The sequence below is a fragment of the Procambarus clarkii genome, chromosome 2 (genome assembly GCF_040958095.1).
Source record: "Procambarus clarkii isolate CNS0578487 chromosome 2, FALCON_Pclarkii_2.0, whole genome shotgun sequence".
Classification (NCBI taxonomy): domain Eukaryota; kingdom Metazoa; phylum Arthropoda; class Malacostraca; order Decapoda; family Cambaridae; genus Procambarus; species Procambarus clarkii.
The window spans coordinates 8,144,883-8,155,566 of NC_091151.1; the positions used below are offsets into that span (position 1 = coordinate 8,144,883).

Below are 10,684 nucleotides of genomic sequence, written 5' to 3' on the forward strand. Positions count from 1 at the left end.
ATTACACCTCGGCTCCCTCCAACAAGATGAAAAGAGTATTACCTGTAATTGGGAGAAAGGATTGTAGCTTCTGTAATTAGTGCTAATTAGTTATGCTATTAAGATAATGAGATAATGGAGCGAGTATAAGCTTACTTGCTACAATCCTTCCAGCCAGCGGTGGTACTCCCTTCCCTATTACAAATTTGTTTATGAATGTATTTGCTTATTGTCTTGCCTATTTTTTGTGGATCTGCTTGTATTCTGTTTATTAGAGCTTGTTTATTACCTTTCATATTTACTTATTGATTTTATATTTGATTGAAAAAAAAATGTAAAGTAGTGCATTCACCATGAGAGCAATGTTTCCTTCAGAAAGTATATAAACGTGTACCATTATATTTTAATAAATAAATTGCAAGCATATTCTTTAATTTGAAAAAAATGAGGAACACACAAGAGTTAAATGTAGACACCCAGTTACAAACAAAAATAAGAAGTAGGAAAAATAAAGTGTGACACCAGAAAGAACACTGGAACGCCTAGATGAGCATCGTCGCCAACTCGCCATTATCACAACACGGGACGGTGAGTGTCCAGACATGAGCATAAAACTTTCCCACAAACTGCACCTATCTTAAAGAAGAAGCCCACCATTGACCGTCGAGTGCTCACATCAAGTCTAACTCTACAACAGCCTAAGAAACAACACTCAAGCCTTGCCTAACCCTCAACATTGACGTCCCACCGTGAGGCGTCACCCAGCATCACCACTCATGCAGTCATCAGAGGAAAAAAAACTTCCCACAAACTGCACCCATCATAAAGAAGATGAAGACTCACCAGTGTCCAGAGTGTGGGAAGGTAATTACTCATCTTGGAAATATGAAGAGTCACATGTTAGTGCATTCGGGTGAAAAATCTCGCAAGTGTCCAGAGTGTGGGAAGAAGTTCAATCAGCTTGGACATATGAAGACTCACATGTTACAGCATTCGGGTGAAAAACCTTATAAGTGTCCAGAGTGTGGGAAGAAGTTCAGTCAGCTTGGGAATATGAAGTCTCACATGTTAGTGCATTCGGGTGAAAAACCTCATAAGTGTCCAGAGTGTGGGAAGGTATTCACTCGTCTTGAACATATGAAGACTCACATGTTAGTGCATTCGGGTGAAAAACGTCATAAATGTCCAGGGTGTGGGAAGAGGTTCAGGCAACTTGAAAATATGAAGAAACACATGTTAATGCAATCGTGTGAAAAACCTCATAAGTGTGCAGAGTGTGGGAAGAGGTTCAATCAGCTTGGACATATGAAGAATCACATGTTAGTGCATTCGGGTGAAAAACGTCATAAATGTCCAGGGTGTGGGAAGAGGTTCAGGCAACTTGAAAATATGAAGAAACACATGTTAATGCAATCGCGTGAAAAACCTCATAAGTGTGCAGAGTGTGGGAAGAGGTTCAATCAGCTTGGACATATGAAGAATCACATGTTTGTGCACTCGGGTGAAAAACCTCATAAGTGTCCAGAGTGTGGGAAGAGGTTCAATCAGCTTGGAAATATGAAGTCTCACATGTTAGTGCATTTGGGTGAAAAACCTCATAAGTGTCCAGAGTGTGAGAAGAGGTTCAGACACCTTGGAAGCATGATGACTCACAGGATGATGCACATTGATAAAAGACCTTTTGAGTGTGATGAGTGTGGCAAAAGGTTTAGAGATCGTAAATCTATAATACGTCACATGTTAGTACATACAGAAGAAAGGCCTTTCGAGTGTGATAAATGTGGCAGATTATTTAAGTCACGTGAAGATATAAAAGCACACATGTTAGTGCATTTGAATGATAAACCTTCATGAGTGTCCAGAGTTTTGGAAGAGTTTCGGTCATCTTTGTAGTATGAAAACTCACAAGACAGTGCATTTAGGTGATAGGTTAAACATTTTGAGTGTGAGAGATAAATCAGAAAATGTTTTAAGTATAATGTAAAATAAAGCACATATTAGTTCATTAACTTATAATACCATTCTTCCAATTTTAAAATTGTTGGAAATCGTAAACTTTATCAGGAAAATATCTTGCACCCACCATGGTTTCAACCATTATAATTTATTATATATTTTTATACTGTTTTAGCTTACCCAATTCCATATACTGTATTCAAAAACATGGTGTTGCTACTTCACATTAACTTGTTTCTCACTCTCCAACCCCTGCCCTATTTTCCTTTCTGTTGTCATGATCATGTATGTACACGATCATGACAACAGACAACGTGTATGTACTGGTGCCAATTGTCTTCTTTGATATCTGTGTACCTCATAGCTTCCATTCCATTTTCTTCTCTGCCACAGAAGAAACGTGGCAATGTTCCACAGCCACAGTGCTGGCATTGGCAGTGCCATCACTGCCACCACATTTGAAGGCTTGAAAGCAAGCCAAAAGCACTCTAGTTGATTGTTAACTTTTAACTGTGGTTTTATATATATACTATTGTACTATTTTTATGAAATATTAACATAATTTTTGTTATTTTGCTTAATGACCGAGATATATAAATCATTAACAAATATATATTAGATTGGAATTTATTTCAACTAAACCTCTTCATTTATATTTGCATCAGATATTTTTAGTAGTCTGGCCTATCTAGATAGGCCAGATCTAGATCGGGTTTTGAAATGGTCAAAGGATTGGCAGATGCAGTTTAATGCTGATAAATGTAAAGTTCTGAGGTTAGGTAATGATGATAGAGTTACAAGATACGAGCTAGATGGTGTTGTGATTGCGAAGTCGGATTGCGAAAGGGATCTGGGAGTTATGATTAGTAAGAATTTAAAACAAAAGGATCAATGCATAAATGTTCGTAATAAGGCAAATCGGACACTTGGATTTATTAATCGCAGCGTTAGTAACAAGACACCTGGTGTGGTTCTCAAGCTATATCTTGCTCTAGTTAGGCCCCATTTAGATTATGCAGTTCAGTTTTGGTCGCCATATTATAGAATGGATATAAATTCACTTGAACGTGTCCAGCGTAGGATGACTAAGTTAATTCCCCAAATTAGAAATCTTTCATATGAAGAAAGATTAACAAAGCTTAAGTTGCATTCACTGGAAAGGCGAAGAGTTAGGGGTGACATGATAGAGGTTTACAAGTGGATGAATGGACATAACCGGGGGGATATTAATAGGGTATTAAAAGTATCAACACAGGACAGAACACGAAACAATGGATATAAATTGGATAAGTTTAGATTTAGGAAAGACTTGGGTAAATACTGGTTCAGTAACAGGGTTGTTGATTTGTGGAACCAATTGCCGCGTAACATTGTGGAGGTGGGGTCCCTCGATTGTTTCAAGCACGGGTTGGACAAGTATATGAGTGGGATTGGGTGGTTATAGAATAGGAGCTGCCTCGTATGGGCCAATAGGCCTTCTGCAGTTACCTTTGTTCTTATGTTCTTATGTTCTTATCTACAGTAGTTATAGTGATCTAACCCTTGCATTATTGTGTGCATTAAGATAGATTCTGATAAAAGACTAACCTTAGTTGGGTAGTCATATTAGCCTGACTGGCATTTATAATTTTCTGAGTTGGAAATATATATTACTCTAGCCCAATGATGTATAGTAATATATATTACTCAGCTGTTAAATAATATTTGCCAGACTGAGATATTTATGTTTAGCAGGTATATTATCCTGACTGGTAATTATATTATCCTGACTGGCAATTATATTATCTTGCCTGGCAATTGTATTAATCAGACTGGCAATTACTGGGTATATTACACATATCCAGATCAGATATCTGTTAACATCAGAGGTCCGCGGTTGTTCAACGTCCTCCCAGCAAGCATAAGAAATATTGCCGGAACAACCGTGGACATTTTCAAGAGGAAACTAGATTTATTCCTCCAAGGAGTGCCGGACCAACCGGGCTGTGGTGGGTATGTGGGCCTGCGGGCCGCTCCAAGCAACAGCCTGGTGGACCAAACTCTCACAAGTCGAGCCTGGCCTCGGGCCGGGCTTGGGGAGTAGAAGAACTCCCAGAACCCCATCAACCAGGTATCAACCAGGTATCAGATTGATAATTACATTAACTTGACTATCATTTATACTATCCTGACTGTGAATTATGTGAGTAGTGAAATATACGACTACGACCGCGCGCACCAGCTGCCAGCTGGCACTCCATGGAGTGCCAGCCGACAGGTGGTGCGCAGGTGTGTAGTCGCACAGGTTTTTGGGGTGATTTTCGGGGAAGTTTGGCGTGTTTCGGACGCGTGTGAGTGTGTTATGGTAAGTGGTCATGAAAGAGAGTAAGTTGATGAGTGCCAGGTGGTGCGCGAGGTCGTCGTCGCAGCGCGGGTGACTAGTCACAGGGGGTAAGGGAATTTCCCGGAAGTTTGGCGCATGTCGGTCTTGAGTGGCGTGTGAGCAGGTGCGGCCCCCCCACCCCGCGCGCGCGCGGGTCTAGTCGTCGGGTTTATGGTAAGTGGTCAGGAAGATGGGAGTTCATGTTGTAGGAGAGTATGTGTGCTATGTGGTAGAGTAGGAAAATACAAGGATAAGAGTGGAATATGAGGAAGGAGTAAATGAATATGTATGTGTGTTTGTCATAGACTTAATCCTGTGTGATGATGATCGTGAGTAGAGGATGAGAGGGGATCCATCATAGTGTATATGTTTGTTTGTTTGGGGAGGGAGAGGAGAACCCCCATACCTGAGATTGAAGGCCTGGACGTCCATTAGCTTCCCTACAGGAAGTCGAAAGTGCGAGAGGAGGGTATGAGAGAGCACTCTCCAGCGGAAGTGGGGTCATTTGTCTAAAAGGTTTTCGTTGTCTTCAGAGTGGTGATGTTCGCCCCACGGCGACTCCCCATACACTGTGAATTTCCGGTAAGGAGGGGCGAGGTACATACGACAGACACACCTGTCCAGCCATCAATCACTCCCACCCCTCATCCCCACCCGCTCCCATACCGGGTAACCATTACCAGTGCGTTTCGCTACGGTTCGCGACTCTCTCTCTATCTCTCTCTCTGTCTCTCTCTCTGTCTCTGTCTCTGTCTCTGTCTCTCTCTATATCTCTCTGTCTCTGTCTCTGTCCCTGTCTCTGTCTCTGTCTCTCTCTATCCTCTGTCTCTGTCTCTGTCCCTGTCTCTGTCTCTGTCTCTCTCTCTATATCTCTCTCTCTGTCTCTGTCTCTGTCCCTGTCTCTCTCTATCTCTCTCTCTCTCTCTGTCTCTCTCTCTCTCTGTCTCTCTCTCTCTCTATCTCTCGCTCTGTCTCTGTCTCTGTCTCTCTCTCTCTCTCTCTATCTCTCTCTCCAGATCATTTAATAGTTGGGGAAAGTAAACATCATTTTCCTTTCTCCTGCTGCCGCTGTTCACATATCTTTCTCCATTTCACTTAGACTGACAGCTCATCAGAGGATGGCCACCATGTCAATTTTCAAGCCCGCCTTCACTCTCACCCTTACATCCTTGTAAGGTAACACGACCAATATGCTAACTTCGTTCTTTACACAATATCATTAATGTAACGTGGAGAATATACCAACTTCGTTTGTTCTTTGCCCAAATAACATTTTAAGAGTAACGATCTGTCTCTCTGTCTGTCTCTCTCTTCTCTCTCTCTTTCTCACTCTCTCTGTCTCTGTCTCTGTCTCTCGCTGTCTCTCTCTGTCTCTCTCTCTCTCTCTCTCTCTCCCTCCTCCCTCTCTAAGTCCACCGCACGACACTTCACTTAGTAAACTCAGTCAAAGTCAGTAGGCCTAGCGTTTACTAAAAGAGAGAAACATTTCACATCGTCATGGAGACGCGATCTCTACCTACAAATTGTTCTTGTTAAACTGTGATCATTGAAATGTATGCATGTTTACTCAATCTCCATCACCTCTTCGTCCTACATCCATCCATTACAGCTGTGCGGAGCTATCTTGTCAAGGTCTCACCTTCGCGGCGGATTGAGGCGTACTGAGATAGTCAATGTAAAGGGATGGCCCTTACCCTCCTCCCCGTCCACCCCCACTTACCCCTACCCCTACCACCCCCTCCATGGCCAAACCATCACTGCCCCCTTCCCAGACCGGATGTTCTGTTCTGTTCTAAGCTTAGTATCACCATTCTTTGCTCAAATAGTATTTTTTTAAGAATATCCAGTCATAAGCTGGTCTTCAATCTTATTATTATAACAAATCATAATTTGCTGTTCTCTCTCTCTGTCTCTCAGTCTCTCTCTCTCTCTCTCTCTCTCTCTCTCTCTGTCCTCTCTGTCTCTCAGTCTCTCAGTCTCTCAGTCTCTCTCTCTCTCTCTATCTCTCTGTCTCTCTGTCTCTCTGTCTCTCTCTCTCTCTCCAGATCATTTAGTAGTTGGGGAAAGTAACATCATTTCCTTTCTCCTGATGCAGCTGTTCACGTATCTTTCTCCATCAAGGCTGACTCTCTTAAGACCTACGTCATCCAATGTAAACACCAATCGATGAGAATAAGACCGGTGAGTCGATAGTGAAATAGGTTTGGGTTAAGTCTGTTTTTTCAGTTCTTGTAACACAGTCAATGTAGCGTAATGGGAAACCAGTCTTTCTACTGCCTACATAAATAGCGTTTGAAAATGTATGCAAGTCCTAGACAAACTCCTATAGCCTTACATTCCAACACAAATAAAATATTAGCACACGATTGCATCGCATTATATCATCATTAAGTAACGTAGAGATCAACTTTCTGGCTGTTGTCCGAATATCATTATTGAAATGTGAACTCATTTAGCCAAACACAATATCTCCATTACATCTCATAGCATATGAATATTACGGTATACCAGTTTTTAACCCTCTATAACACAATGTAACGCAACGTAACGTAACGTACAGCAAATCAACTTTCTACAGACCAAATATCGTTTTTAAATGAAAGTAGGACTTAGTCCATCTTCATTACATCTCTCACCATATAAAATATTGGCGTCTACCCCTTTTAGCCCTCTGTAACACAATGTAACGTAACGTAACGTAACGCAATCAACTTTTGCAGCCCAAAATGACATTTTTAAATAAAAGTATGACTTAGTCCATCTTCGTTACATCTCTCACCATATAGACATATGGTGTTAGCATAATATGTGAAAAAAATAGTTGATTTCAATTCTTAGCTTGTTCTTCACATGTTCAGTGTTCATTCTTGTATTCCCTATGTTCCTTATCATGTTTCCATATTCTCTATAAGTTCATATTCCCTGCATGCTCACTCTATTCATCAACTTTTTCTTACATGTTTTCTGCGTTCACCGTATGTTCACTGTGTTCATTCCATGTTCTACAAATGTTCACAGCATGCTCAGTTCAATTCTTTTCACCTGTTTTTCTCATTTTTTTTCTGTTTTCTACCATTTTCCCCGTATGTTCACTATGTTCTTTGTCAGGTTTTCATGTACATCATATGTTCTCTGTATAACTTTTATACTCAATATTCATGTTCTCAATGTTCTTAGCTTGTTCTTCACATGTTCAGTGATCATTCTTGTATTCCCTATGTTCCTTATCATGTTTTCATATTCTCTATAAGTTCATACTCCCTGCATGCTCACTCTATTCATCAACTTTTTCTTACATGTTTTCTGTGTTCACCGTATGTTCACTGTGTTCATTCCCCTACTTAACCTCAATTTTTTTTATGTTCTTTGTTTCTTTAAACCAATTTGTTTCTTCCATTCACTAACTAGTCTTTGTCAAATAATATTATACGGCAATACAGTCCCCTCAACAATTTTAGTCACTCAGTTTTTATTTACAAAACTGTGTCAAAGTAATTCTCGTCGTCGTCAGCTTAATAGTTCTACCAACCCATTCTTAAACAAATCTACACTTTATTCAGTTCCAAATTTACAAAGACAAACCTTTTCTTGTAACTTCTTAACTAAAAATCTTTCGCCAATCAACTAAAACATAGTCACTTTCCTCATTTCTCAACTAAACTTATTATCCAATCAACCAAAAATAGTCAAAGGAATCTTTCCAACCCTGTTCATAACTAAACTTATTCCCTAGTCATCAGAAAAATATCCATGTTCTTCATGTTTCATTGTCATTTCATAACTAAAATTATCCATCAATCAACAGAAAAAATCATATTCATCATCATTGTTCCTAACTAAAATTATGTTTTGTCAAGTAAGAAAATAACCAAAGATATCTTTCATCGCTGTTCTTAACGGACATTATACTTTGGGGAGCACAAAATAGTCTCCCTCGTCATGTTTGTCGTTTTCCTTAACTACAAGTATTCATCAGTCAAATAAAAATAGCTACTTCATCATGTTTCCCTGTCATTTCTTAACTGAAATGTCACTTCTCTCATCTGAAATAGTCATGTATAACCTCTTTCCATCACTGTTCTTAACTAAAGTAGCCTTTCACTTTGCTAAAATAGTCATATTCATCATTGTTCCTAACTAAATTATATGTCGTTAAGTAAGAAATATAGTCAAAGACACTCTTCGAGACATCAAGGACTTACTCAAAGACATCAAAGTTACTCTTGTTCTCAGAAGTCATTCTCAAAGTCATCACCGATTTTCTCAGAGTCACCAAAGTTATTCTCTGAGTTAACAAAATACTACTCATGTTCTCAAAAGACATTCTCAAAGCCACCAAAGTTATTCAAAGAGCTAACAAAAGTTATTCTCGGAGTCACCTTCGTTCTTCAGAGAAACTTTCCAAAACATCTTTGTTCATCAAAGTTATTCTCGGAGTCATCAAAGGTAATCTCTAACTCACTTTGGTCATTAAAGTTAATTTCTATGTTATAAAAGTTTGTCTCAGAGACATCTTAGTTAATCTTAGAGTTAACAAATGTAATCTCTAACTCACTTTTGTTCATCAAAGTTGATCTCAGAGTTAACAAAGGTAGTCTCTAACTCACTCTCGTTCATCAAAGTTGTTTCAAAGTCATCAAAGTTAATCTCAGAGTTATCCAAAGATATTCTCATGTCCACAAAGTTATTCCAAGAGACGTCAAAGTCAATCTCAGACATCTTCGTTCATAAAAGTTATTCTCAGAGACAACTAAAGTTATTCTCTAAGAGCTATCAAAAGTTATTCTCAGTCAAGATATGTTATTCTCTAAGTAACCTTCCGTTCATCAAAGACATTCTCTAAGCTCTCAAAGTTATTCTCTAAGACAACAAAGTCATTCTCAGTCATCAAAAGTTATTCTCAGATTCACCTTCGTTATTCAAAGAAGCCTTCTGAGACATCCTCGTTCAACAAAACTAACCTCAGAGCCATCAAAAAGTTAAATACAGTCATCAAAGTTATTCTCTAAGTAACTTTTCGTTCATCAGAGAAGCTTTCTAAGACATCTTTGTTCATCAAAGTTGATCTCTAAGACATCAATGTTGTTCTCTAAGACATCAATGTTGTTCTCTAAATCATAAAAGTTAATCTCTAAGACATCAATGTTGTTCTCTAAATCATAAAAGTTAATCTCTAAGGCACCTTCGTCTACTAGAGAAACTTTCCAATCCATCTTCGTTGATCAAAGTTATTCTCAGAATCATCAAAGAGATCTCTAATTCACCTTCGTTCACCAAAAGTTGTTCTCTAAGACACATTCGTTCATCAAAGAAACTCTCCGTCCATCATGTTATTCTTCAAGTCATCTTCAGTCATAAAATTTCTCTCCAAAATGTAACTAGTTCAGCTTTTCATACCAAACCCGCGCTTCTGTAAATATATTTTCTTAGTCACTTTACCCTAAAACTGTTCTCAGAACTACACTGTCCAAATCCTACGTATCCTATCCTCTCCACCCAATGTTGCTTAGTTAGCGTAACGTTCCTAAACCTGACTTTACCTATCCTAACTTAACTTACCATACCTTTACCTATCGTACATAACTTAACCTGCATAACATAACTTTACCTATCCTAACAGGACTTACCTTACATTACCTATCTTACTTAACTTAACCTGCACAACCTAACTTACATAACTTATCTTCTTACTTAACCTGCACAACTACTAACTTACATAACTTATCTAGTCCAAATAGCCATGATCTAACTTACATAATTATTCCTGCTTGTCTTTGTGTTTCGTCAATCATTGTCTCATATTCATTTACTCATTTCAAGGGTTAATTTCTCAAATGGGCATTTTTGCATTTCAAGTGTTATTTGTTTAAGATTGGGAGTTTAACCATTTCAAAGGATTTGTTTATATATATATATGGGAATTTACTCGTTTCAAGGGCAAATTTCTCAAATGGACATTTTTGCAGATCAAGGGTTATTTGTTAGAGTTCATCAAGTTGCTCATAAGTTGTATTTATTATGTTTGTTATTATTTATTTATTCATATTCCCCATCCCATAACCTAACCTTCCAGATGTAGTTTATTGTGTTTTTGACGGATTTGTTGAATATATTACCTTTTCCTAACCTTTCAGATGTAGTTTATTGTGTTTTTTGACGTATTTGTTGAATATATTATCCTTTTCCTAACCTTTCAGATGTAGTTTTGTTTCTCCTTTGTATATTTTTACCCAAACCCATCACCCACTTAACCTTCTTTCCTTCTTTTACTTTGTTTTCACATATAAGTTCATTCTTTATCTTAGTAATAATAAAAATTACAATAGTAAAGAATCAGATCTACTAAGAAAAAACAAGAGAGCAAGTGAGTGAGAGCATGAAACGAGG

The 10,684-nt window shown here is 38.5% G+C and overlaps 1 protein-coding gene across 1 annotated transcript; it reads left to right on the top strand.

The window, feature by feature from the left end:
- The first annotated feature begins 525 nt into the window (after positions 1 to 525).
- On the top strand, positions 526 to 1,833 carry LOC138367337 (zinc finger protein 85-like). Its single transcript, XM_069328768.1, has 2 exons — positions 526 to 567; positions 970 to 1,833. Exons 1-2 carry the CDS (start codon positions 526 to 528, stop codon positions 1,831 to 1,833), a joined length of 906 nt encoding a protein of 301 aa, XP_069184869.1.
- The last annotated feature ends 8,851 nt before the right edge of the window (positions 1,834 to 10,684 follow it).

Bases quoted from the DNA above. Each gene is read 5' to 3' on its own strand.
- LOC138367337 (XM_069328768.1), top strand. From the start codon at position 526: ATGAGCATCGTCGCCAACTCGCCATTATCACAACACGGGACG. The intron at 568-969 runs GTGAGTGTCCAG...CACATGTTACAG, and splicing joins CATTATCACAACACGGGACG to CATTCGGGTGAAAAACCTTA.